We start from the raw sequence: 26,557 nt of genomic DNA, 5'->3' as shown, positions 1-26,557 counted from the left end.
CGCCGTCGGCGGCCTCGTCGGCGGGCGGCGGCGGCGCCGCGCGCGGCGCCGGCGGCGTCGCGGCCAGCGGCCGGCTCGGCGACCGGGGCTTGTCCCGGTCGCCGCTTCTTCGGCGCGAGGTGGTCGTTGGCGCGCGGCGCGTCGGCGGCGACGCGCGGCGACGCCTCGCCGACGGCGGCCGGCGGCGGCCGGGCCGGCGGCGGCGCGGCGAAGGCCGCGGGCCGCGGCGGCGCGGCCTCGGCGGACGGCCGGCCGGCGGAAGCGGCGGAAGCGGCGAGCGCGCGCGCGCCCGAACCTGCGATTTTTTTTCATGACTTTCCGGGCGACGCGGGCGGGGAGGGCGCGCGCGGGGCGGACGCCGGCGGCGCGCCTCGTCGGCTCCCGGGCGTCCGCAAGATGCGGGGCGTCGGCGGGTCGCAGCCGCGGTTCTCGAGCGGCAGGAACCTCCGCTGCTGCTGCGGCGCGCCCACCTGCGGCGACACGATGAGCCGCCCGCCGTTCTCCGCCTCGACGTAGGGCTCCTCGATCTCCTCGTGGGTCTCGGCGTCGTACTGCGGCGAGGACAGGGAGATCTCGCACCGCAGCCCGTAGAGCCGCCGCCGGGCGAGGTACGCGTCGAAGCACGACATCGCGCCGGCCGGGCGAGCGAGCGGCGCGCGGGCGACTCCGACTTCGCCCCCCTGGTGGCGGAGCGCGCGGCGCGCGGGCGACTTCGTCCCCCTGTTGGGCGCGACGCTCGCGAGGCCTCACGAAAGTCAAATCGACGACCCCCGCCAAAGTCGTGAGTGGTGCGCGGGCGCCCCGCAAGGCGTACGACGCGTGTTACGAAGTGCAGTGGTCCCAGTCGAGGTCCTCGTAGACGAAGGGCAGCGTCGGGAGCTTCGGGTCGAAGAGGGCGACGATCTCGCGGTTCGTGTAGAAGGAGCCCGGCGGCTCGCGCGTGTGGCCGTAGGCCTCCGTGAAGGGCTCGAGCGGGTCGTCGTAGCGGTAGCCCGTGACGACGTTCGCCGCCTGGGCCATGCCCGAGATGTTCCAGGACGAGTCGAAGGCCTTGTCGAGGCGGAGCGCCGTCCAGACGCGCTCGTAGTTCGCGTGCACGGGGAAGAAGATGGGGTCGCCGGCGGACGCGAGCGCGGACGCGAAGTTGGAGAACGACGGCGGCGCGCAGACCTCCTTGACGAAGAACTCGTAGAGGCGCTCGTTCTGCGCCTCCGTGAGGTTTTTGAACTCGTAGGCGCCGTCGCGCTCGTAGAGGAGCTCGTAGGTGAACGGCATGACGATCTCCGGCGACGGGATGTCGTACATGACGTCGGCGACGTGCTTCACGAAGAGCGAGTACCACTGCGCGCCGTCCATGGGCGCGTCGAGGTTCGCGCCCTGGCAGGAGCAGCGGCAGGCCGCGTCGCTGTTCAGATCGCACGCGTCCGGGCAGTCCATCTTCGACGTGTAAAAGTTCATGAGCACGAAGCTCGCCAGGTCGCGCACGACGGCCGACGTCGCGGCGACGTAGGCGTCCGTGGCGTTGGCGCCGTCGCCGCGCGTCCGCTCCTCGTCGACGAACGCCTTCGCGTTCACCGCGCAGTCCCAGGACCCGCCGAGCAGCGGGTGGAGCTCGAAGTGGTAGTTGATCTGCGCGGCGACCTCGAAGGGCTGGGCGCCCTGGTCCATGGCCCGGTTGTCCACGACGGACGCGAGCGCCGCGCAGCCGGGCAGCGGGAAGGCCCTCGAGGGGAGGCCGCAGAGCTCGAACGTCCGCGTGAGCCGCCGCTCCCGGTTGTTGTTGTAGGGCTCGTTGAGGATGCCGTAGGAGTTCGTCGTCGTGCCGAGCAGGCCCTGGGGGCTCGTCACGTTCGCCCAGCGGCCGTGGACGACGGGCGAGTCGCCGCCGCGGCCCACGGGGCCGAAGAAGTCCGCGGTCCAGACGTCGCTCGCGGACCAGTCGTCGAGCGACGCGTCGACGCTCCAGTCCCAGTAGTGGGCCGCCGTCGACGGCTCGACGCTCTGGAGCGCGCGCTCGAAGTAGCTCGTGAGCATCGCGTGCGACGGGAAGAACGACGGCCCGCCGTGCCACGGGTTCATCGCCGACGCGGACCCGAGGTGCCAGCGCGCGAACCAGCTCATGCCGTTGCGGAAGTCCTTGCCGTAGCGTCTCTGGCCCTCGACGGTCGGCGTCGCGTAGACCGCCGCGACCGCGCGCAAGAACCGCTCGCGGTCGTCGGCGGAGAGGCTCCGCACCTCGCGCCGCACGTATTTGCACAGGGCGTCGATCGACGCGCGGTTGCCCGACTGGTCCCGGGCCTCGACGACGTAGACCGTGCCCGCCGTCGCAAAGGTGTAGTTCGTCGCGCGGGCCGCGGTCCAGGACGCGAGCTCCTCGCCGGTGCGTTTCTCGGACACGCGCCAGGCGATCCGCCTGTTCTTGTTGCCGACGGCGAGTTCGTAGGCGCGGTGCGGCTCGACGAACGTCGCGTTTTCGAAGGGGTAGTGCTTCAGCGACGACGGCGCGTCGTACGTGCCGCTCATTTGTATGTCGCCGAGGTCGACGATCGTTTTGGGGTCGTCGGCCTTGAGCTGCTGGGGAGTCGCACCGACGATCGTTTTGGGGTCGTCGGCCTTGAGCTGCTGGGGAGTCGCACCCGTGGACGACTGCTGCAGGGCTGCGAGCGCGAGTGTCGCGGCTGCGATGATGCCGATGGCGCCTCGCCTCCTTCGTCGCACTGCGACATCGAGCACCTCGATGGCCATCGGCGCAGCCCAATTTTGGATATTGAGCAGCACCTTCGACTTTGCCACAAGCCATGGTGTTGCGTGCTATCGTCGTCGCCGCGGCCGCGACGGCGGCGCGCGCTGCGCAATCGTGCGTCGAGAAGCCGGAGGTACGCGCGGACAGCACGAGCGCTTCGAACGCAGCGCGTAGGTCCACGCGTTTTACTACCTCTGGTACGGCGTGCCGGCGGTGGACGGCAAGTGGCTCCACTGGGACCACAAGGTGCTGCCGCACTGGGACCGCGCCGTCAAGGACAAGCACGCCCACCTCGACGACTACCGCTTCGAGCCGCCGACCTTTTTGCACTCGCCGCGCGGATGAGCGGCGTCGACGCCGGCCGCGCCGCGCCGCGACGGCGCCTCGCAGGTTCTACCCCGCGCTCGGCCCCTACAGCTCGCGGTCCGCGGACACGCTGGACACGCACTTCGCGCAGATGGCCGCCGCGGGCATCGACGCCGCCGTGCTGTCCTGGACGGGCCGGCCGGACGCGGAGGCCGTGTCGGACACGCAGGGCGTCGTGACGGACAACGCCGTCGCGGCCGCGGCCGCGGCCGCGAAGGCGCACGGCGTCGGCGCGGCGATCCACCTCGAGCCCTACGAGGGCCGCCACCCGACGTCCGTGCGGCGGGACCTCGAGTACCTCGTGGGCGCGTACGGCGACGCGCTCCACCGCATGCCGCGGCGGCCGTGCGGCGACGAGCCCGCGCTGCCCGTCGTCTACGTCTACGACGCCTACCACAACACGAAGGAGGACTGGGCCGAGCTGCTCTGCCCGGGCGGCGCGCGCTCCATCCGCGGCACGGCCCACGACGTCGTCGCGATCGCGACGCTGCTCGACGCGCGCGAGCGCGCGCTCGTCGACGAGGGCTGCTTCGACGGCTTCTACACCTACTTCGCCACGGAGGGCTTCACGTTCGGGAGCACGGCGCGGAACTGGGCGCAGCTGGCGACGTGGGCCCGGGAGCGGAACCTCCACTTCTCGCCGAGCGTCGGGCCGGGCTACAACGACACGCGCATCCGGCCCTGGAACCGCGCGGCGACGCGGGACCGCGCCGACGGCCGCTACTACGCGAAGATGCTCCGCAGCGCCGCGACGTCCGGCGCGGACATGATCTCCATCACGTCCTTCAACGAGTGGGGCGAGGGCACGCAGATCGAGCCCGCCGCGCGGCCCGAGACGCGGCGCGGGCACACCGGCGGTGGACTCGCACCTCGCCTACGAGTACCCGGACATGTACCTCGACATCACGCGCAAGGTCGTCGCGCGCTTCAAGCACACGCGGCCGCCGGAGGCCGAGCTGTAGCGTTCAATGTCGCTTCACTAAAGTTTTGTGAAACCTGCTTCCAATGGCTCTTGCGAACATGGGCCTTTCGATGGTGCTCGCGTGCCTGCTTCCCAGGGCTCGGGCGAACCTGGGCCTTTCGATGGTGCTCGCGTGCCTGCTTCCCATGGCTCGGGCGCAGGAACAGGTCATCGGCTGGCGCATGCCGAGCCTCACCTACGAGGAGCAGGTCGCGGCCTTCGCGGCCCAGGGCATCGCGAACCAGGCGGGCCCCCGGGTCTTCTTCGACAGCGGCGCCGCCGACTTCGACTGGGCCGGCGCGGACAAGTACTGGGCCGACCTCTTGACGGCGGAGCAGCGCGCGACGATCACGTGGGCGGACTCGACGTGCCTGTGCGGCCTCGTCCGCGCGCTCCCCGCGGGCGCGATCGCCGGCGCGCTCGTCTACGGCGACGCGGCGACGGCCGAGGCCGCCGAGTACGGCGACGGCTGGACCTACGCGCTCGCGCTGACGCTCGCGGGCCTCGAGCGCGTGCTGCCCGTGTCGGAAAGCATGCTCGCGGCCCACGCGTGCCTCGCGGCGCTGCCCGTGGCCTACGACTGGCGCGAGAGCCCCGTGGCGCGGACGCGCGAGGACGCGTACGCGTGGGCCGTCGCCCACCTGCTGCCGCGGACGTCCAACGACACGATTTTTAATCTGAACAAGTACCGCGTCCCCGACGACCCGGACGCGTTCCGCCGCGACGCGCAGAGCAACGCGACGGTCACGAACGCGGACTACGCGGTCCAGCGGCGCGCGTTCACCGTGGACCTCGAGACGCACATGGCCTCGCAGGCCGCGGCGCCCGTGACGGACCCGACGCAGCTGCCGAACTGGGACGACGCGACGCTCTTCGAGATCATGGCGTCGCACTACGCGCCGCTCTTCGGCGCCTTCGGCTGGAGCCGCGACGAGACGAGCTGGACGAACGTGACGAGCAAAGCGGGGGGCACGGTCTTCTGCAGCTTCGCGTCGCCGAACCTGAGCTTCTGGTCCCTTTTCCCGCTGCCGGGCGGGCGGAAGCGGGCGCGGCCGCTGCCGCGGAACGACCGGGGCCTCGACCTCGACCGGGGCAAGACCTACGTGACGTTCATGACCAACGAGGGCGACACGCCGCGCATCATCGACTCGGTGTTCAGCGCGTCCTGGGCGTCGCCGCGGCGCGGGACGCTGCCCGTCGCGTGGTCCGTCGACGCCGCTCTCGCGGAGCGGTTCCCCGCGCTCTTCGACCACTTCGCGGCGACGGCGTCGGCGAACGACAGCTTCGTCGCCGGCGTCAGCGGCGCGGGCTACGTCTACGTCGACCAGCTCTCCGAGGCCCAGCTCGACGCCTACGGGCGGCGCTACGGCCGCCTCGCGGCGGCCTACGGCGGGCCGTCCGTCGTCGACACCTACGGCCAGGCCTCGCCGGCGCTCATGGCCGCGTACGCGCGCGCCGCCGCGGCGGGCGGCGCGGCGCCGGACGCGTTCGTGTCGCAGCCGACGACGAACATGGGCTTCCCGGGCTACTTCAACTGCTCCGACGGCGCGGAGAACCGCTGGCTCGACGACGGCACGCCCGTCGTCTGCTCCCACGCGGGCCTCTTCTACTACGCGGCGAGCTTCTGGCACAAGGACCTCCAGCTCAACACGACGCACCCGGCCGCGGACCTCGCGGGGAGGATCCGCGCCGAGGCCGCGCGCGTCCCGACGACGCCGGCCTTCGTCCTGGCCTACGGCGGCCTCCGCTGGACGTCGGCGGCCGACGTGCCGAGCATGGATTTCTACACGCTCCAGCAGGACGCGCTCGACCTGCTCGGCGACGACTTCGTCGTCGTCGGCGCCCAGGAGATGGCCCGCCTCGCGCGGAGCGCCAAGGCGTAAAGCGGATTACGGACGAAAGCGGATTACGGACGACGCGGGCGGGGGGGGGGGGGGGGGCTACTTCTTCTTCGGGGCCTTCTTGCGCTTCTTCTTCGGCGCCTCGTCCTCGGAGTCCGCCCAGGGCTCGCCGTGCTTCTGGCGCTCCGCGTCCTTCCAGGCGCGGCGGTCCCCCGGGTCGCGCGTCTTCTTGCACTTGGGGCAGATGTCCTGCTCCGTCGCGGCGACGAAGTAGCTCTCCTCCCAGCACTCGACGCCGCACTTGTCGCACGCGATCTTCGGCGGCGGCACGGGGTAGTGGTAGAACTTCTCCATGGGCTCCTCCACGAGCCACTTGCACTTGAAGCCCTTGTGGAAGATGACCTTGTCGCCGGCGGCGATGGTGACGGGCGCGTTGTCGTCGCCGGTGGTGGGCGTGAGCGTCGCCTTGCCCTTGATGATCAGCACCTCCTCCTCCTCGGCGTAGGCGAAGTCGAAGGTCTCGGGGAAGGTGCTGCTGTCCCACTTGTCCCAGGTCTGCGCCGTGGCCTTGAACGCCTCGTCGACGTCCTCCGCGGGCACGACGGTGATGAGAGCCATGCCAGGCGCGGATTCGGGGGAGCCAGACCGCGAAGCAGCAGCGGCATCGTGTCAAAGTTTCCTCCGCACGGAGCCGTGCTTGAAGCAGCGCAGGCGCAAAATGGGCTCTGCTTACGTGCTCGCCGCGCTCGCGCTCGCGGCCGGCGCCAATGCGCTGGTCCCGACCAAGTCCTTCGCGCCGACGGCGGCGCGCGCGGCGCCCGCGACCGTGACGATGATGGGCCGCAAGTTCGAGAACAACAAGCTGAAGATGGCGAAGACGGCTGCCGCGTACACGAAGAAGGCGTCGCTCATCGGCAAGAAGATCAAGGTCGCCGTGCGCGCCGGCGGGCCCGACCCCGACAGCAACCGCGCGCTCGGGCTCATCATCAAGGAGGCGCAGGCGCTGAACGTCAAGCGCGAGATCGTCGACCGCAACATCAAGGCGGCGAGCGAGGGCAAGGACGGCGCGGACTTCAAGGAGCTGACCTACGAGCTCTACCTCCACGGCGGCGCGGGCGTCGTCATCAACGCGCTGAGCGACAACAACAACCGCGCCTTCAGCGACGTCGGCACCGTCGTCAAGAAGGCGAACCTCAAGCTCGCCGAGAGCGGCAGCGTGCTCCACAACTTCCTCAAGAAGGGGCGCATCACGGTCATCGCGGATCTGGACGAGGACGCGGCCATCGAGCTCGCCCTCGAGGCGGACGTCGACGAGGTCGAGGTCGTCGCGCCCGACGCGGACATGCGGTCCGACGGCGAGGAGGTGAAGAGCGTCGTGCTCGTGGAGCCCGGGGACCTCGGCGCGATGCAAAGCGCGCTGTCGGACGCGGGCTACGCCTGCGTCGGGAACCTCGTCCACGAGCCCATCGCCGGCACGCTCGTCGAGTGCGGCGAGGACGACCTCGAGAAGAACCTCCTCGTGCTCGACAAGCTCGCGGAGGTCGACGACGTCGACACCGTCGAGCACAACATCCTCTTCGCCGCGGATTGACCTGGTGCGTAATCCACGTCGAATTAGGTTCGTGCGATTGGCCAATTCACAACGTGCGTTACGCGGCGTCGTTCCTGCGGAAGACGGCGTCGGCCTCCTCGAGCGCCGCGGGGAACGACTCGGCGTACTTGCCGGTCCACGCGCGCCGGTGGAAGTCCTTCTCGAAGCCCTCGGCCCAGCCCGTAATATAGACGGGCGGCGCGAAGGAGAAGATCTCGCTCTCCTCGACCTGGAAGTTCCAGACGAGGTACTCGACGCCCGCGGCGCGCTTCGCCTTCGTCCGCGTGGGCTCCGCGGCCTCGTCCGGGTCCATGATCATGCCCGGCCAGGGGTTGAGGCCGTGCTGCTGGACCCAGACCACCTCGTCGAAGCGCGCGGCCCAGTCCGCGCCCGCGTCCGGGCCGTCGCCGCCGTCGTCGCCGACGGCGCAGTAGCCCATCGTGAGGTCGTAGATGAGGTCGCCGGTCGTGCCGCCGTTGCGGTAGAACTCGCCGACGGTGCCGCACGCGCTGTAGCTCGCGTAGCGCGCGGCGGCCTTGGCGCCGTTCTCGCTCGTGAGCTTCGCCTTCGGGTTGTCCCGGAGGAAGACGAGCTTCGCGCCCGGGTCGTACTTGAGCGACCCGTGGACGCGCGCGGTCGCCTCGCGCTTCCGCGCGCTGCTCGACGACGGCGCGGCGGCCGGCGGCGCGCGCGGCTTGCTCGCCGCGGTCCGCGGCTTCTCGCTCGCCTCCGCGCGCGGCTTCTTCGCGCGCTTCGGCGTCGACTCCGTCGCCTCGACCTCGGGCGCCGCGGGCGCCGCCGCGGCGCCGCCCTTGAGCGCATCGATGAGCTTGAAGAGGCGCATTCGCGGGAGCGGTTTCAGATCCGCGAAGGTCTGCTCGAGGTCCGCCCGATCGGCCTCGCGCAGGTCGTCGAGGGTGTCCGCCGCGGCGAGCACGTCGTCGCGGACCTTGTCCGAGAGCCGGTGCTCCCGGATCCAGGCGCGGAGCGCGGAGGAATCGTCCATTGCTGCTTGCCGCAGGAGGCGCCTCAAAGGTGCATCCGCATGCCGAGAGGCGACTTCTGCACCATCGGCTTCCCAAGGTCATCACGATGGCATCGAGGCCGGGGGCAGCCCAAGCTGAGTGATGGCCAACCTGCTGCTCTGTGCAGCCGCACTGCTGGCCGCCGTCGCGCAGGACATCGAGATCATCGGCGACGGCATGGGGCCGCAGCATCGGAGGCCGTCGCGGCACTATCGGCTGCCCCGCTCGGGCGTCGTCACGATCGCGCAGCTCCCGGAGAGCGACAGCGTCGGCGCGTCGCAGTGGGACGCGGGCTATTGTTTGGCGGAGTACATCGAAGGGAGCAGCGTCGACGCCGTGCGCTGCGACGCGGCGCGCTGCGACGTGTCGTCGCGCTACGCCAACGCGACGGCGATCGCGCTCGGCGCCGGCGCCGGCGGCCTCGACGTCATCGCGCTGCTCAACAGCGGCGCGACGGTGCTGGCGACGGACGGCGACGCGTCCGTGCTCGACCAGCTCGCGTCAAACGTGCGCGCGAACCAAAAGGCGGGGGCGTTCCTGGGCGCGACGCGGCTGCGCTGGGCCGACGGCGGCGACGCGGACCGCGCCGCGGCGGCGCTCGCGGGGGCGTTGGACTTGATCGTCGCGGCGGACGTGAGCTTCCACACCGCCGATACCCGCGCCCTCGTCGACGCGCTGGACGCGCTGTCGCGGCTGCCCGGGAGGACGCCGGAGATCCTCCTCGCGCACACGTTCCGCTTCCGCCGCGACGACGCGCGCTTCCTCGCCGCGCTCGACGACCGCTTCGCACGCACGGAGCTCCCCAAGGGGCCCGCGTGCAGCGACGACGCGGCCCTCTTCCGGCTCGCGCCGAGATGTAAGTGATGTTCAACGTCCCGCCGGGGTAAAATCGCCGGATCGAATGTCCTCCGTGCTTCATGATCGACATTGTGCAGCGTTTTGGCGGCGCGCTGCGATGGGATGGCCGTCTTTGAGGGCCCGCCGCTCCGCGAATATGCAGAATCGTGCAACGATCCCAGCAGCTGCGAGGGCCGCAAGGACGAGGGTGACGCACATGCGAAGACGCGACGCTCATACGACCGCGTGGCGACTGGAACGGGGAGGTAGAGTGGGTGGGAAGGGACGCGCTGCCCCCTCGCGACCCCTCTAGCATAGTTTTCGAGCCATCGCAGCAGCGGAGATCGTTCGTCATCAACCCCGTCGCGTCCAGCGCGGCAGGTTCCTCGGGGGGGGGCGAAATCGTCGAGTCCACCGAGCCGAGCTCCGGAGGCGTTTCGTCCCGACGGTGGCCGTGGGGTGTCTGGGGCTGCCCCTGCCGCCGGACATGGTCTTGATCCGTTCCATACCATGATAGGGTCGGGTCCAGACCATGTCCGGCGGCGAGGCCCCACCCCAGGCGCCTCGGGCTGCCCCTCGGGACCTCGAGCCAACCGACGTCGGGTTCGACGGCTTCCGCATGGTCGCTGCCGTCGGAACCCACTAAGGATCCGCGTCATAGCAGGTCGACGCCCGAACGAAGGCATCCCCGACGCTGCGGAGGCACCTCCCCAGTGCCGATCCCGGCGCATAACGCTCAGACGCCATCGCGAGCGCCGCGAAGAAAAGCCCATGCAACGACGGCTTTTGCCGCACTGTGCCGCTTCAACAGGGGACAAACTCAGAGTAATACCCCGGCGGGCGTCCCTTGCTTGACTCCTTTCTTGAGGTCGACGAGCGCTAGCCCCTGCTTGTGGCGGAGCTGCGCATCGAGGACCTGGTGGTGGTGCGATCTGTCGAAGCGCGCGCGCGCGGGCTCGCGCACGACGATCCAGCAGGTTCGTCGCGGCGCGCGGGAAGCCCTTCTCCGTCGAGACGAAGCCTGCGGCACCGCAGCATGCGCGTGCAGACCTTCCTGTGCTGCTGCGCGGCCCTCGGCGGCGTCCGCTGCTTCCTGCGACCGACGCATCGATGCGCGACCCGCGACCGTCGCCGCGCGACGTCCGACGCCGAAGTGCTCAAAGGCCTCGAGCCGGCGGCGCCCGCCGGCGACGACCCGGCGCCGCCGCCGCTGCCGAACTTTTGCAGCGCGTGCGGCTCGCCGGCCATGGAGCTCCGCGTGCCCGACGGCGACGAGCGGCTGCGCGCGTGCTGCAAGAGCTGCGGGCGAATAGAGTACGTCAACCCGAAGGTCGTCGTCGCCTGCGTCGTGCTGACGGACGACGGGCGATGCCTGCTCGCGAAGCGGGCCATCGAGCCGCGGCTCGGGACCTGGGGCTTCCCGCAGGGCTACATGGAGAACGGCGAGACGTCGCGCGCCGCGGCCGCGCGCGAGGTCCTCGAGGAGACGGGCGCCGTCGTGGACCCGGACGCGCTGCGCTTCTGCGGCGTCTACAACCTGCCGAACCACGTGCAGTTGGTCTACGAGGCGCGCGTCCCCGGCGCGGCGCTGGAGAGCCAGATCGCGTCGACGACGCTCGAGTCGAGCGAGATCGTCCTCTTCGCCAACGACGCGTTGCCCTCGCCGGACGAGATCTGCTTCCCGACGGTGTCCTGGGCGCTGGACCACTGCCTCGCGGGCGCGCCCTTCGTGCAGCAGCGGACGAAGTGGTACTTCGCGGACACGGACGAGTGGAGGACCATAGACGAGGAGCTAAGAAGCGCGGGGTAACGGCGCCGTCGTCCCTGGTACTTGTAGTAGAGACATACATTAATTACTTTCTCTGTCTGGCGGCGGTTCGAGGATGTCGAAGAGCATCTTGTCCCACTCGCGGTCCGGGATCGCGTCGACCGGGTCCCCGTCGCCCTTCTTCCGCTCGAACGCGCGGCCCGTCGCGAAGAGGCGCTCGACGAGGGCGTCGTCGTCGTCGCGCGCGACGGGCGGCGCGAGGCGGCACTCGCGGCTCGACTCCCAGTAGGTGCGGTTCGCGTCCGCGACGGACGCGTTGATGCCGCCGAGGACGTGCCTCCGGAGCCGGTCGTAGACGCGGAGCGACGCCGCGTCCATGTAGTGTTTCGCGCGGCGCGACGCGAGCGGGGGCAGGCTCCGGAGGCGCGTCGAGAGCACGTAGCGCCGCGCCGGGTCGTCGAGGCCGAGGAACGCGTAGAGCAGGCACTGGAAGGCCGGGTCCGCGAGCGTCGCCGCGTCGGCGATCAGTATGGGCGGCCAGGACCGCCGCTCGGGCCGCGGCTTGTGGAAGGGGTTCGCCGCGTGGAGCCAGCCGCCGAAGTGCGCCGCGAGGCCGTAGGCGTCCGACTCCTGTCGTCCGGCCGCGGCGAAGACGTTGCGGATGAGCAGCTCCTTCGTCCGGCCCTTGAACATGGTCGGGCACGTCGCGCAGCCCCGGCTCAGCGACCGAAAGTGCTCGAGCGCGCCCGCGGACACGGTCGACACGATGGCCTCGGCCGGGTCCGCGCGCGCGACGACGACGATGCGGTCGTAGCACTTGGTCTCGTGCTGCATGAAGCAGAGCCGCCGGTTCCGCGGCTCCAGCGTCCGCAGCGCGACCTGCGGCGACGCGAACATGAGCTTGTCGAGGTTCTTGGGCGAGTTCGTCCCGAAGCCGGCCTGGCGCAGGGTCTCGACGATGCGCTCGCTGCCGGAGCCGCCCCAGGACGTCACGAGCACGCGCCGCGCCGCCGCGAGGTGCACCGAAATGAGGAGGTGCAGCCGGGTCATGGCAGCCGCCCTGTGGCAGCCCCAAAATCACGAGGCCCAAACCAAATACATCGACGACGCCTCCGCGTCCGTCACGGAGATCGTCGAGGGCGACTCCATCACGGCCGCGCCCTAGGGCAACGACACCATCGCTTTGCAGCCGCCGTGTCACATTCAAGTTCACATCGGGCCCCAACAACATCATCATGGGGGCCATCAACCAGCAGCGTGAAGCCGAGGGACAACAGCAAAGTCCAGCATGGCTGCTGCTTCGGCTCCCGAAGCCACGTCCCTCGCGACGCCCGCGGCCGTGATCAAGTGCATGGAAGCGGCGCAGCGCGGCCGCGAGCTCAACGACGTCGCGCCGCTGGCGCCGGAAGGCCTCGTGCCGGCGCTCTACCCGTACCAGTCGGCGGCCGTGCGCTGGATGATGGACCGGGAGCGCGGCGTCGACGGCGCCGCCGTCGCGGCCCGCGCGGCGCGGCTCTTCGGCCGCGACGACGCCGGCGCGGCGCTCGACGGCGACGGGCTCCGCGGCGGCCTGCTCTGCGACGAGATGGGCCTCGGCAAGACCGTCGCCGTCGTCGCGCTCGTGCTGGCGACGCGCGCCGCCGCGGACGCGCACCGCGTCGACGACGAGCGCCCGCCCGGCGCGCGCGTGCGCGTGCGCCTCGCGGGGCGACGATGGGACGACGTCGCGACGTGCCGCCGGAGCCTGCGGCCCCCGGCGGCCGTCGGCGCGCGGCGCCTCGCGACGCGCGCGGCGTGCGCCTGCGGCGACTTCGTCGACGGCGACGCGATGGCCTGCGTCTGGTGCGGCGCGTGGCGCCACCGCGCGTGCCACGAGGCCGGCGGCTGCGGCTGCGGCGCGCGGCGCCGGTCCCGGGCGACGCTCGTCGTGTCGCCCCAGGCCATCGCGGGGCAGTGGCTCGGCGAGCTCCGGTCCAAGGCGCCGTCGCTCGTCGTCCTCGAGTACCCGGGCATCCAGGCGCTCCAGCAGGGCGCGCGCCGCGCGCGGCGCGCCCTGGAGCGCGCCGTCGGCGCGGACGCGCGCGCGGCGGCCGCGGCGGCGCTCCGCGATTGCCTGCGGCGCGCCGACGGCTCGGCGTTCGCGGAGGACGCGGACGTCGTCGTGGCGACCTTTAGCGCGCTGCAGCGCGACGCGCACTACGTGTCGCGCGGCGCGACGCCGCTCGTGGCCGTCGACTGGTTCCGCTGCGTCGTCGACGAGGCGCAGCACGTGCAGGGCGGCGCGTCGGCCGCGGCGGCCGTCGCGCGCGCCGTCCGGGCGACGCGGCGCTGGGGCGTGAGCGGCACGCCCGTCGGCGCGCGGGGCCTCGAGGACCTCTGGGGGCTCTTCGACTTTCTGGGGGGGCGCCTCGCGCCGACGCGGCGCGAGCGGCGGCGGGCGCCCGCGGCCGCGGACCTCCGCGACGCGCTCGCGCTCGTCGCCTGGCGCGCGACGAAGCGCACGGTCGTCCACGCCATCCCGCCCCAGGCCGCCGTTTTGCGCGACCTCGCCTTCGCGCCCGTCGAGCGCTTCGTCTACGACGAGCTCGACGCGCGGTGCCGCGCGGGCCTCCCGCTCGACGGCGACGCGCTCGGCGCGTCCGCGGTGAGCGGCGCCGTCGCGGCCCTGCGGCGCGCCTGCGTCCACCCGTCCCTGGGCCGCCCGCGGAAGAAGGCGCGGAAGAGGGGGGCCCGGCGGCGCGACGACGCGCCCGCGGCGCCGGCGACGATGGAGGAGACGCTCTGGCGCCTCGTCGACGACGCGCAGGCCAAGGCGGAGGAGGCCCAGCGCCGGGTCCTCTTCCACCTGCTCGCGCGCGCGGGCGTCGCGCGCTGCCGCGCGGACCTCGCGGCGGACGCCCGCGGCTACGCGGGCGACGCGCCGGGCGTCGCGGCCGCGCGCGCGCGGCCCGAGGCCGCGTGGCTCCGCGACGCCGCGGGCTTCTACGACGAGTGCCGCGCGCTCGTCCGCCGCGGCCGCGAGCCGGCCCGCGGCCTGCGCGTCGCCGGGCTCCACGTCGCCGCCGACGGCGGCGGCGAAGGCTGGGTCCGTACGTCGCGCGAGCCGCCGCCGCGAGCGCCGGCGGCGGACGCGGAGGCGGCCTTCGTCGAGTTCGCCGGCCCGGGCTGGGCGCGCCTGGCCCTCGGCAAGGCGCGGCGCGTCGTCGCCGTCGAGGTCGCGGCGAGCGCGCGCGGCGCCTTCGCGCTCGAGGCCCGGGGCGCGGCGGGGTTCGTCCCGGCGGTCCGATTCGACGTCGCCGGCGGCGGCGAGCGCCGCGTCGTCGAGATCCCGGACGCGATCAAGGCCGACGCCTACCGGCTCGTCGCCGAGGGGCCCGCGGTCGTCGCCGTCGCCTTCCGCGAGGCGCGCGTCGAGAGCGACGACCTGACGGAGCTGCACGTCGCGCACAATCTCGCGGAGGCGCTCGAGCGGCTGGAGGCGCTGGGCGACGGCGGGGCCCCGACGGCGGCGCTCCGGGCGCTCGCGAAGCGCCTCCGCGGGAACTACAACGGCCAGCACGTGGACCGCGTCGCGCAGCTCGTCGCGGACGCGCGCGCGGCCGTCGGCCGCGGCGCGGGCGCGGCGCTCGACGCGGCCGCGGCGCCGTCGGCCTGGTGGCGCGGCGCGCTGCGGCGCGACGGCGCGTTGGACGCCTGCGAGGCCGCGCTCAACGAGGCTTCCGCGAACTGCTTCGGGTCGCCGGCGTCGCGGCCGGGCTTCGAGTTCCGCTGCGGCGCCGCGGGGCCGGCGCGCGTCGAGGCCGCGGTCGACGCGGCGCTGCGGCGCGTCGCGGCGACGCGCGACGCGGCGCTCGCCGCGCTCGAGGGCCTGGCCTTCGCCGGCGACGGCGCCTTCGAGCGGGAGACGGCGCTCGCGGGCGACTGCGGCGCCTGCCCGGCGGACTGGGGCGCGACCGGTCCCCGGTGCCCGAACTGCGCGCGCGTCGACGTGCCGCGCGCAGCTCAAGAGCCGGCGCGGCGGCGCGGAGAGGAGCGGCGTGGAGGTCAACGCGCAGGCGACGCGCGCGCTGTGCACGCTCGCGCGATTCGGCGAGCGGCGCGCGGCGACCGCGACGCTAGACGCGCTCGGGTGCGGCGCGAACGGCGAGTCGCGGCTCGCGGCGAACCGGGACGCCGGGATCAAGCACGAGATGCTCCTCGCGAGCCGGGCGGCGAGCCAGGCCATCTTCGCGTTGCTGCGGGAGAACGAGGCGCTGTCGGCCGCGCGGCGGCTGACGGTGCTGCCCGCGGCGCGCCTCTACGACGACCTCGGCGACGACGCGGTCGCGCACCTCGTGCCGGGCGACTTCGCCGCCAAGGACATGGAGGCGGAGCTCGAGGGGGCGGCGGCGGCGACGGAGCTGGCGGCGCTGGAGAAGACGCTGGCGTTCCTCGAGTCGCACGCCGTCGCCGACGGCGCGCGCCGGTCCGCGCCGTCGACGCGCGAGGACTGCGTCATCTGCCTCGAGGCGCTGGACGGCGCCTGCGTCTACGGCGACGGCGCCTGCGTCGCCGTGCTGCCCTGCGGCCACGGCTTCCACGGCGCGTGCCTCGACCGCGTCCGGCGGTCGCGGTGCCCGTCGTGCAACGCGAACTTCTCCGCGTCCGACGTCCGCCGCGCCGTCGCGGCGACGTCGCCGGAGCCCGCCTCGGGGGCCCCGGGCGCGCACGGCACGAAGCTCGACGCGTTCCTGCGGGACGCGAAGGCCGCCGCGGCCCGCGGCGACCAGTCCGTCGTCTTCTCGAACTTCGAGGAGGTCCTGGATTTCGTCGCGCGCGCGCTGGCCGACGCGGAGCTCGCGGTCGCGCGCTTCACGCCCGCGGGCGTCGCGGACTTCACGGCGCCGAGGAGCCCGATTCCCTTCCTGCTGGCGCCCGTCGGCCGCGCGAACAACGGGCTCACGCTCGTCAACGCGACGAACGTGTTCCTGCTGGAGCCGCCGACGTCGCACGCCGTCGAGCTCCAGTGCGTGAACCGCGTCCACCGCGTCGGCCAGCGGCGGCCGACGACGGTCTTCCGCTACGTCGTCGGCGCGACGGTGGAGGCCGCGATCCACGGCGGCCACGAGGCGCTCCGCGCGAAGCGCCGCGCGTCCGACGAGGGGGAGGACGTCGTCGTGTCCAAGGCGACGGCCGCGTTCGACGACGCGGGCGTCCAGGGGCTCCTCGACCACTTCGCCGCGAAGCGGGAGGCGTAAGTATGTGTGTTATCGGGGCTTGAGGAGTGGACTCGGAGGAGCTTCACGCACTTCTCGTAAGTACGTGTGTGTTATCGGGGCTTGAGGAGTGGAGGAGCGTCACCCACGTCTCGTACGTATGTGTGTGTTATCGGGGCTTGAGGAGTGGAGGAGCGTCACCCACTTCTCGTAAGTATGTGTGTGTTATCGGGGCTTGAGGAGCGTCGTCGCGGCGAAGACGGCGGCCGCGAGGCCCGCGCAGAGCGCGAGGTTGAAGCCGGGGAACGGAGGAGCGGGAGCGGCGGGATCCAGCCAGTCCCCAAAGAACGTGAGGACGACGTTGGCGCCGACGACGAGCGAGGGCCCCGCGGCGACGAGCACGGCGCCGACGAAGCCGCCCGGGATCGCGAAGGGCCGGCGCGCCTTCGGTTTTTTGACGCGCAGGAACAGGAAGCTCGCGATGAAGAACATCTTCGACACCGAAAACAGCGCAATCTCGACCTGGAGCAGCGCCTTCCAGGGCACGAAGGCGAGGCCCAGCGAGGCGCCGGCGCAGGCCAGGACGTAGACGCGCGCGACGCCGTCCGCTGGTGGAGTTCGCAGGTACCGCGGCAGCGCCGCGCACTTTTCGGGCTCGAAGGCCCAGTGCTCCTCGACGATGTAGTAGAGCGTCCGCTGCGCGGCGACCATCTGCGACGAGTGGTAGCCCACGTTCGAAAACTGCGCGCCGACGGCGAAGAAGCCGTAGAGCACGTCGCCGCCGAGGCGCCGCGCGATGACGGCGAAGTAGCCCGCGTCGTAGTGGCCTACCAAGCATGTCGGTAACGATTTCTCGTCGTTTTCCCGGTCAAAATCTCTCGAAAATCGTCGCCGCCACAGGACGCTGGTAGTGGCCGACGTCGGGGTCGACGGACAGCGAGACGACGACGGGCAGCGCCTGCAGCGCGACGGCGACGGGCACGAGCACGGCGATGCCGCCCAGCAGCGTCCGCGCCACGGGCGCGCGCACCTCGCCGGCGATGGACCCGAAGCTCGACCAGCCGCTAAAGTTCCAGAGCACCCAGCTCACGAGCAGGCCCGGGTCCGTCGGCTCGCCGGCGACGGTCGCGGCGGCGCCGTTCGCGCGGAAGAGGCCGATGGCGATGTACGCGACGCAGGGCGCGAGCACGAGCGCGCCGACCTACCGAGCACGACGGCGACGATTTCTCGTTGTTTTCTCACCCAAAATCTCTCGAAAATCGTCACGGCCACGGGACGCTGGCGCCGACCACCGCGCTCGCGCGCTCCGTCGCGGACGCGCCGCCCGCGTGCGCCGCGGCGGTGGCGAGCACCATCGCGACCTTGAGCGCGACGGGCGCCCAGTGGTTCGACGGGACGAGCTCGCGCGCGTAGGCCTCGCCGAGCTGCGGGTAGATGCTCGCGTCCGCGAGGACGACGAGCAGCACCCAGCACGCGTTCTGCAGGCCGACGCCCGCGCCGAAGGCCCGCTCGACAAACGCGGCCTGGCCGCCGCTCACGGGGTGCATGCCCGCGAGCTCCGCGGTGATGAGCGCCACGGGCACGCAGAACAGCAGCGGCATGGCGCAGACCTATGTGTTGTGACGCTTGTGTTTTTCTCTGGGGGCAGACGCGGCGACGCGACGAGCATCAACACGACGCCCGGCGGCGCCAGCTTCACGAGCGACTCGTTGCCAAAGAAGCCGCCCGTGACCCAGAAGAGCCCGATGAGCACGACGCCGCGGACGCCGATGGTCCGCGACAGCTCCGACGGGCCGCTGCGCCGCGACGCCACGTCATCGTCGAGCAGCGGCTCGTCCAGCGGGGCTGCCGCCTCCATCGCGGCCTCGACGAATCGGAGAGCGCTGCAAGTTCTACCTCAAAGCATAAGTTGAATGGGGAAACTTCGGCGTTTTTGACAAGGACCTCACAAGCACGGACCAGCCCCTCGAGTCCCGGACGTTCTCAAGGCCGCCACCGGGTCCTATCTCTAGGACGCGTCGCTAAAAGCGCCGAAGTTTACGGCCGTTTGCAAAGGCCGCGTCCGGGGAGAGGACGGAGGTCAAGCCCACCTAGAGGACGTACTGCTTCTGCAGCTCCTCCTCGAGCTCGGCCTCGCGCTTGCGGTACTCGTCGTCGATCTGGACGAACTGCTGGCCCTGGCGGAGCTCGTCCTTGGCCCGGGACGGGTGGGGCGCGCCCGGCAGCGCGAACTTCCACGTCTCCCAGATCGTGTCCGACTCGACGATGGGGTAGGACGAGATGCAGTCGTTGTACTTGCATGGCGCCCCAACCAACCTCAACAGGAAGCGCAGGATCTCGATCTTGGACGCCTCGGGGTCGCCCATGGCCCCCAAGCCCGCCCCGTCGAAGAGCGCGCGGCAGACCGCGTCGTAGGTCTCGTCGTCGCCGACGTGCCTCCACCCGAAGTCGTAGGGCCGCCGCGAGTCGTCGAAGGTGTCGCGGTAGTCCAACAACGAGCCCGCGTCGTCGAGCTCGACGTAGTCCATGCCCGCCTGCTGAATCTCGGGGTCCAACTCGTCCGGGTCGATGCCGCGGAAGTTCGTCCGCGTCTCCACCGTCTGCGCGAGCGGCTCGTCGCCCGCGGGCACGGCGTCGACGCGCAGCCGGTACTGCGTGCCGTAGCCGCTGCGGATCACGGAGAACTTGAAGTAGTTGTGCACGGTAATGTCGAAGCCGCCGCAGCGGATCGACGCGCGGTACTCCTGGTGCCGCGTGCCGTAGCCGTTCCGCTCCGGCGCGTCGCGCGCGTTGTACGGGAGCGTCACGGGCTCGAGGTCGTCGAGGTCGTCCGTCGGCGACCGCGAATTCGGGTACTGGACGTCCAGGGGCGCGTTGCTCGAGTCCCGGTACGTGATGTGGCGCCGCGCCTCGAGCACCGACACGGGGAAGCCCGCGCCCCAGCGCTCCAGGAGCGCGTCCGCGTGCTCCCGCACCGACGACGCCGGCGCGGCGGCGCCGGCCGACGACCGCGTCCGCGCGGCGACGTTCGCCTCGCCGCCCTCGTAGTGGCGCTCGAGCACGTGCCGCGCGACGAGCAGGTGCGCGTCGAGCAGCGACCGGTCGACGTCCATGGATCCGCCGCCGCCCTGGTAGAGCGCCCGCGCCCAGCGCGAGGCCTCGCGGCGCAGCGCGATGTGGCGGCCGCTCTCGTCGCGCGCGGCCTTGGCCCAGCTGCAGCACACCGTTGCCCAGCCGGGGAGTTCCAAGGCGCCCGCGAAGTCGAGGACGAGCGGCACGGCGACGCGCGGCACCGCGCCGTTCGTCGCGGCGAAGCGGTCGTTGCGCCGCGCGATCGATCGCGCCTTGCCGAGGTCGCGCTCGACCAGCGGCGCCACCGCCGCCGCGAGCTCCTCGAAGCTCGCGCGCGACGACGGGTCGTCGACGAGTTCGAGCGCGGCGGCCACGTCCTCGGCCGCGGCGGACGCGCGGCCGACGGGCGCGCGCGGCGCGCGCGCGCCGGTGCAGCGTCTTGACGCGGATCGCCACCGCGAGCTCGGCGCCGCCGACGTCCAGGGCCTCGCCCGCGACGCGCGACGCGGCCTCGAGCCAGTGCGCCTGCCGCGCGCCCTTGACGAGCCGCGCGACGCGGAGCGCGCACTCGGCGACGTTCGACAGCGTCGTGGCCCCGAGCTCCGCGTTCTCGCAGCGCGCGAAGAGTTGCGCGGCGATCTGGTACTGCTCCACGGCGCCGAGGAGCGTCGCGAGCTTCTTCTTCCGGTTGCGTTCCTTCGCGGACTTTTCGAGGAGCGTCGCGGCCTCGGCCTTGTGCTCCAGCGCTCGAGTCGCCGCGCCGTCGTCCTTGTCCGGATGGTCCAACGCCCAGACGAGTGCGGCACCGATCTTGGCCATGGCGTCGCGATCCTCGTTGCGCTTCCGCCGCGCGCAGCTCCGATCGAAGCGCTCCTGGAGCGACTCGCCGTCGCGTCGCCGCGTCTTCTTCTCGTCCTCGTCCGACGACGCCTCGCGGGACGCGTTCGCCTGCGCCCACGCCTCGCCGAGCGCGCGCACGTCCACGCCCGGGCTCACGGCGGCGAGCGCCGCGCGCGGCCGCTCGTACAGGAGCTTCTCGGCGACCTCGACCTTGGCGGCGCGCGGCTCGCTCTCGTCGTCCTCGTCCGCGTCCTTTTTCTCTTCGTCGATGATGCGCTCCACGGCCGTGCGCGACGGGGGGAAGACGTCCGCCGCGAGCTCGGTGCCCAACGCGTAGTGGAGCGGCGTCCGCCCGAACGCGTCCACGACGGACGCGTCCGCCCCGCGGTCCAGGAACCACTGCACGATGTCCACGACGGACACCTCCTTCTCGCCGAAGCCGTACTCGTGCCGGAGCGCGAGGTGGTGCAGCGGCGTGAGCTTGCGCCCCCAGTCGGGCTCGTCGAGCCGCGCGCCGCGCTCGCTGAGCCACTTGACGATCTCGAAACTGTTGGCCGCGTCGTAGCCGTGGGCGCACACGCAGGGCAGCGCGTTCGCCACGTCGCAGAGCGGGTCCCCGTCGATCCACGCACCGTTGCTCAACGCGACCTCCGCGTCGGCCTCCTTGAATCGGTAGGCGCAGCACGCGTCGAGGAGCGCTTTCTGCTGCGTTTCGGCCGTGCGGACGCGCTCCAGGCGCAACCAGGGGCTACCCAAGGCGGCGTCGTCCTCCCGGAGCGCGAGTGCGGCCTCGAGGGTCTTGGGCGCGAGCAAGCCGTCGCGCGTTTGAGGAGCTGCCATCGGATTGCCGGGCTGCCTCATTCGAACAGCCATCGGGCTGGTTGAGGTCGTCATTGAATCGCGGCTGCGTGGCCCCCGCGGCGACGCGTCGCGCGCGCGCGACTTCGCGCCCGGCGCTCACAAACAGAGGAAATTACGCGGCGGCGTTTCGCTTCTTGAAGTGCGTGTTCATGGAGACGCAGACGCAGGACACCGTCGCGACGGCGGGGATCGTCTTGGCGTAGGTGGGCACGATGCCCGCGAAGAGGGACCGGAAGCCGCCGTCGCTCATGGCGCGCGCGACGCTGAGCCAGGTGCGGTCGCCGACGACGCCGTCGTTCGCGAGCTGCCCGATCTGGAGCCTCCTCCGCAGCACGTCGAGCGGGTACGTCACGGTCTGCGCCGCGACGCCCGCGGCCGCGCCGATGAGGCAGAGCTTCGCGTAGGACGGCGGCTCCGCGTCGCGGGCGCTGTGGAGCGACCGGCCCGCGTCGATGACGCTGTTTTGTACCTACGTCCGACGGGTTCCTCGCGGCCGCGCTGTGATGACGCTGGTTTGTGCGGCGACGAAGGGCACGACGGCGGCGAGCGTCGGCCCGAGCCCGCGGTAGAACGTGGAGAGGAACGCCCCCTCGGAGCGCAGGGACGCGATGACGGAGCCAAACGACGCGCCGCCGGAGACCGTCAGCCTCGCCCTGATCACGTCGAGCGGGTACGTCAAAACGTTGCCGACGAGGGCCGCGGCGCCCGCGCACGCGGAACGGTAGAGCGGCTCGCGCGCGTCGAACTCGTCGTCCGCGGGCGTCAGAGGCAACAGGTTGACGTAGGTCGTGCACGTGATCGCCGCCGTCGGGAACACGCGCAGCGAGTTGGCGAGGTTGCCCGCGAAGAGGCCGCGCGCGCCCTCGGTTCTCAAAATGGCCGAAAACTCGCCGAGCACGCCGCGCGCGCTCGTGCCCGTCTGCGCCGCGAGCTTGACGCGCTCCAGGGGCGCGGTCAGCGTCCGCGAGACGACGCCCGCCGTGCCGCCGGCCACAATCGTCTGCCAGTACTTGAGGCCGGGCACGGGCTTCGTCGTGGATCCGAGGTCGTTGCCGAGCTCCGGCAGCGAGTCGAACTCGGACCAGCGCTCCGCGATGGACTCGAGCGAGGCGAGCGGCACGAACTCGAAGGCCTCCTCGAATTCGCGCATGTCCACCGTGCCGTCGCCGCCCTTGTCCACGGACCGCAGCATGCGCTCCGCGTCGTCGAGCGTCGCCGACGTCGCGCCGAGCCGCCGCAGCGCGCGCGCCATCTCGAACTTGTCGATGACGCCCGAGCCGTCGAGGTCGACGGCCTCGAAGGCTTCGCGCACGCGGCCGAGGTCGAAGAGCGTTCTGAACTCGATCAATGTTAAAGTGGATCGGTCGCCGTCGACGTCGTCGCAGCGCGCCATGAGCGAGGCGACGAAGGCGGCCTGGTTCGACGAAGGGAGTGCGTTTAGTTCGTCGAGCGCTGCGCGGAGCTCCGCGGCGTTCATCGTGCCGGAGCGATCACGGTCGTGCTTGTGAAAGACGGCGTCGACGCGCGAATCATGGTCGTCCATCGCGTTTCTGCCGCAGTCAAAAGTTACCTTTTGAGCAAGAGGCTGTTCTTGCCGAGCAACATGCATCGTGTTTGAACGCGATGGAGCTCAGAAGGGCGAGGCTAGAGCGCGCGACGGCGAGTGCCGGGGGCAACCTGCTGTCGATGCTTCATCTTCAGATGCTCGCGCTGCTCGCAACCACCACCGCATTGGTCATCAATCCGGACACCGCGGTCTGGGTGATCCATCCCGACGACACCGGAGGCGTGTCCGCGCGACGGCCCGTGGCGCTAGCGCTGCGCGACGCCAAGCGCGACTGGTACAAGGTGCTCGGCGCGCCGCCGGCGGTCATCGTCTCCGACGCCACGGGCGCCGCCGCGCTGCCGGACGGCTTCGACGGCGTCGCGTTCTTCCTCGGCGCCGCGGCCGCGCCGTTCGGCGCGCACCTCAAGGGCGAGGAGGAGCACGCCCTCGTGTTTGAGCCACCAACAACACACAACACACCGACGATCATCGCCGCGGCGGGCGGGCACCACGTGCGGGGCAGCGTCTACGCGATCTACGCGCTGTGCGAGCGGCTGCTCGGCGTCGAGCCGCTCTGGTACTGGGCCGACCTCGAGCCGGAGTACCGCGGCGCGCTGGCGCTCGACGCCGCGGCGGTGCCCTACAAGTCGGGCGAGCCGGCGTTCCGGCGGCGCGGCGTCTTTCCGAACGACGAAGACCTGCTCGGCGGGTTCCGGCCCGACCCGCTGGGCGAGAGCGTCTTCTCCGTCGAGCTCTGGGACAAGTTCCTCGAGGCGCTCCTCCGGCTCAAGGGCAACCTGATCATCCCGGGTACCGTCGCCTTCCCGGACGAGGCGTGCTACGAGATCGCCGCGGCGCGCGGTGTCGCGGTCTCGCAGCAGCACTTCACGCTCCTCGGCGTGAACACGTGGCGCTGGCCCGTCGGCGTGCCCTACTCGTTCGACCGCGACCGCGAGATCCAGGACTACGTCTGGCGCGCCTCGCTCGACGCGTACGCCGGGCGCGAGACGGTCTGGACCGTGGGCTACCGCGGCCTCAACGACTACCCCTTCTGGACCGACGAGCCGTCGTTCAACACCTCCGCGTCCCGCGGCAAGCTCATCTCGGCGGCGATGGCGCACCAGACGGCGCTCGTGCGCGGCACGCCGGGGCGCGGCGCCGACGAGATTGTCACCTACATGTGGGCGGAGGCGCTCGACCTCTACCTCTCCGGCGACCTCGCCCTGCCGCCTAACACGACGCGCGTCTGGGCCGACACCGGCTCCGGATCTTTCGATCCCGACGTCTTTCCGCACATCGCCGAGGGCGACGGCGTGTACTACCACACGCAGATGGAGAACCCGGGCTACTACGCGGAGCTCACCGAGATGACGCCGCCGGCGGCGTTCCTCGAGGCGGCGGCGCGCTTCGTCAAGGCCCGCGCGACCTCGCTCTTTGTGCTCAACTTGTCCGACCTCAAGCCGGCGCTCTTCTCCACGGACCTCGTGCTCCGGTACCTGTGGGACCCGGCCCCGTTCTCCACGGGCTCGATCGCGGAGCAGCAGACGCGCGCGATCGCGGCGTGGTGCGGCCGCGTCTTCGGTCGCGCCCACGCGGCCGAGGCGGCGTCTTTGATGGCGGGCTACTACAACATCAGCTACATCGCCGGGACTGACACGGACCGGCGCGGCGAGCAAAACCTCGCTGGCGAGGTGCGACGCCTGCTCGCCAACAAGACCGAGCCCGCCGACGCGCTCGCCTTCGTCGCGGGCCCTTTGCGCCAGCTGCGGCCGCTCCACGCGCGCGCGCGCGCGCTCCTACGAGCGATGGACGCGGCGGGCGCGCGCGGCGCGCGCCTCTTCGAGGCGTCGGTGCTGTTGCACGTCGCCATCCATCTTTACGGCTGCGAGGCCGTCAACGCGACCGCGGTCGCGCTCGGCGCCCCGGAGCGGGCGGCGGAGGCGTTCGACGCGGCGCACGGCGCGCTGCAGGAGCTCTTCGCGAGCCAGCGCGCCGCGGAGGGGCTCAAGTGGCGCGGCCTCTACGGCAACGACGAGCTCGACGACTTCTTCGAGGTCGCCTGCTCGCTCCGCGCCGCGCGCGCGCTCGCGACCAACGCGGCCGCGCCGGGCAGCTGCAACATGCCGTCGGGCCGCGTCTGGGGCATTCCCGGGCGCGGGACGGGCGCCTGGTCGACTTGGTTCGAGTACGGCGCCAGCTCGGCCGCGTTCCCGTTCCTCCGTCGCTCGGACGCGTGGAACATGGACAGCGTCGTGCGCGTCACTTGCGGGGACGCCAAATGCTCGGAGAGCGCCGTCGGCGGATCGCTCTGCCGCGGCGCGCGCGTCAGGCTCGCCGCGCCGCTCGCGGGAGCGGTCGTGCGCTTCACGCTCGACGGCTCCGACCCGAACCCCAACGCGCCCCCCTATCGAGACCCGATCGCGCTGAGCGCCACGACCGACATCGCCGCCGCCGTCTTCACGCGGAACGGGAGCTCCGGACTCGTGACCCGGTCGACGTTCACCGTCGTCGACAGCCCCCTTTGCGCGAGTAGCTAACACACATTAATCCGCGTCCTTCGGGGCCCTCCCGGACCGGTTGCTCGGCGCCGTTCCAGGCAAAGCCATCATCCTCTTCTTGAGCTTCTCGCGGACGAGGGCGAATCGCGCCGCGCCGTTGAGATTCTGCCTCTTCCCCTCCTCGAAGCGACCGATGAGGTGCTGGGCCTCGCGGACGTGGACCTTGAGGAGCGTCACGCGGTTTGCGTTGGCGTCTTCTCGTCGGCCCACATCTTTCGCCGTGCCCTTGAGGCCCTTGGCGGTCTTCGCGACGGTCGCTTTCTCGACGTCGGCGGCGAGCTTGCGCGGCGCGTAGCCCTCGGGAATCTCGACGACCGTCAGGAAGATGGCCAGCGTCTCCAACTTCCCTAGCCCACCCAAGACGGAGATGTCGCCCTTGAGCATCGGCGGGAGGCGCCGCAGGTTGACGTGCACGAGGTTCGCGCAGCCCGCGAGCGGCGCGAGCTCGCCGACGATCTTCGTCCGCTCCAAATCCAACCTCTCGAGGTTCGCCAAGCGACCAAAAACCTCAAAGCCGCCCGTGACCCGCTCGCAGCCGCAGAGGTGCAGATCCTCGAGCCGTTCGAGCCCTTCCAGCCCCCCGACATCCCCGCCGACGCTCGTGTGGCTCAGGTTCAGGAAGCGCAACCGATGGCACGCGGCGAGCGGCGCGAGCAACCCGCCGAGCGCGTTCCGGGAGAGGTCGAGGACCTCTAAATTCATCAACTTCACGAGGGGCTCGAGGTCCGCGTGGACGCGCCGCCACGTCGCGCCGACGCCGCGGTTCTTCGGAGGCCCGAGACCGAGCCGCGCGTCGCGGATCCGCAGCTCCACCAGCGCCCGGCAGTCCTCGAGGGGCCGCAAGCTGTTCTGCACCAGCGTTCCGTCCAAATCCAGCACCCTCAGCGCCCCCAGTCCGCTCAGGTGGCGCAGCGTGCCGCAGACGCTCGTGCCGCCGAGGCGGAGCTCCTCGAGGCCCGCGCATCTCGAGACGAATTTGAGCGTCGACTTGAGCCCCGAGCCGTGGCCGCGGAGGTCGAGGGACCGAGGACCGATGCGGCATCCGGCGAGGATGAGGAAGAGGTGCGGCGGCTCGCCTCCGTCCAGCCTTCCGACGGGGATCGCGACTTCGCGGCCGCCCAGTAGCAAATCGCTCACGTCGGCGAGATCCGCGGCGATGGCCAGGATGTTCGATAGGTGGCCTATGGGGACAGTGGTGTGTACTCTTGAAGTACTCTTGAAGTACTCTTGAGAAAACGCGCGGGCGACCAGGAAGTTCGTCCAGCCGGGCTCGTCGCGCGTGAACGCGCCGTGCGTCTCGCCGTTCACGAGGGCCATGCGCAGGTCCTCGGCGACGAAGAACTCCTGAGCGAC

At 71.6% G+C, this 26,557-nt stretch overlaps 6 protein-coding genes across 6 annotated transcripts; 4 read left to right on the top strand and 2 right to left on the bottom strand.

Annotated features, from left to right (window-relative positions):
* Positions 1 to 2,917: 2,917 nt before the first annotated feature.
* Positions 2,918 to 3,947, top strand: AURANDRAFT_2470 (hypothetical protein; the record flags this gene model as incomplete). The annotated part of the gene is made up of 2 exons (XM_009038922.1): positions 2,918 to 3,013; positions 3,090 to 3,947. Coding segments are annotated over 2 exons (954 nt in total), but the record flags the coding sequence as incomplete, so codon positions are not given.
* Positions 3,948 to 6,815: 2,868 nt separating this feature from the next.
* Positions 6,816 to 7,484, top strand: AURANDRAFT_14447 (hypothetical protein; the record flags this gene model as incomplete). The annotated part of the gene is made up of 1 exon (XM_009039233.1): positions 6,816 to 7,484. A coding segment is annotated over one exon (669 nt), but the record flags the coding sequence as incomplete, so codon positions are not given.
* A 1,145-nt stretch (positions 7,485 to 8,629) lies between these two features.
* Positions 8,630 to 9,391, top strand: AURANDRAFT_64334 (hypothetical protein; the record flags this gene model as incomplete). Its single annotated transcript, XM_009039234.1, has 1 exon — positions 8,630 to 9,391. The coding sequence occupies one exon, from the start codon at positions 8,630 to 8,632 to the stop codon at positions 9,389 to 9,391; it is 762 nt and encodes a 253-aa protein (XP_009037482.1).
* A 1,189-nt stretch (positions 9,392 to 10,580) lies between these two features.
* On the top strand, positions 10,581 to 11,069 carry AURANDRAFT_15915 (hypothetical protein; the record flags this gene model as incomplete). The annotated part of the gene is made up of 1 exon (XM_009039235.1): positions 10,581 to 11,069. A coding segment is annotated over one exon (489 nt), but the record flags the coding sequence as incomplete, so codon positions are not given.
* Positions 11,070 to 21,728: 10,659 nt separating this feature from the next.
* Positions 21,729 to 22,115, bottom strand: AURANDRAFT_15150 (hypothetical protein; the record flags this gene model as incomplete). The annotated part of the gene is made up of 1 exon (XM_009038953.1): positions 21,729 to 22,115. A coding segment is annotated over one exon (387 nt), but the record flags the coding sequence as incomplete, so codon positions are not given.
* A 123-nt stretch (positions 22,116 to 22,238) lies between these two features.
* On the bottom strand, positions 22,239 to 22,412 carry AURANDRAFT_9209 (hypothetical protein; the record flags this gene model as incomplete). Its single annotated transcript, XM_009038952.1, has 1 exon — positions 22,239 to 22,412. A coding segment is annotated over one exon (174 nt), but the record flags the coding sequence as incomplete, so codon positions are not given.
* Between the last annotated feature and the right edge of the window lie 4,145 nt (positions 22,413 to 26,557).

Source organism: Aureococcus anophagefferens, assembly GCF_000186865.1.
Source record: "Aureococcus anophagefferens unplaced genomic scaffold AURANscaffold_10, whole genome shotgun sequence".
In the NCBI taxonomy this organism is placed as follows: domain Eukaryota; class Pelagophyceae; order Pelagomonadales; family Pelagomonadaceae; genus Aureococcus; species Aureococcus anophagefferens.
This window is presented reverse-complemented; position numbering and strand designations above follow the sequence as displayed.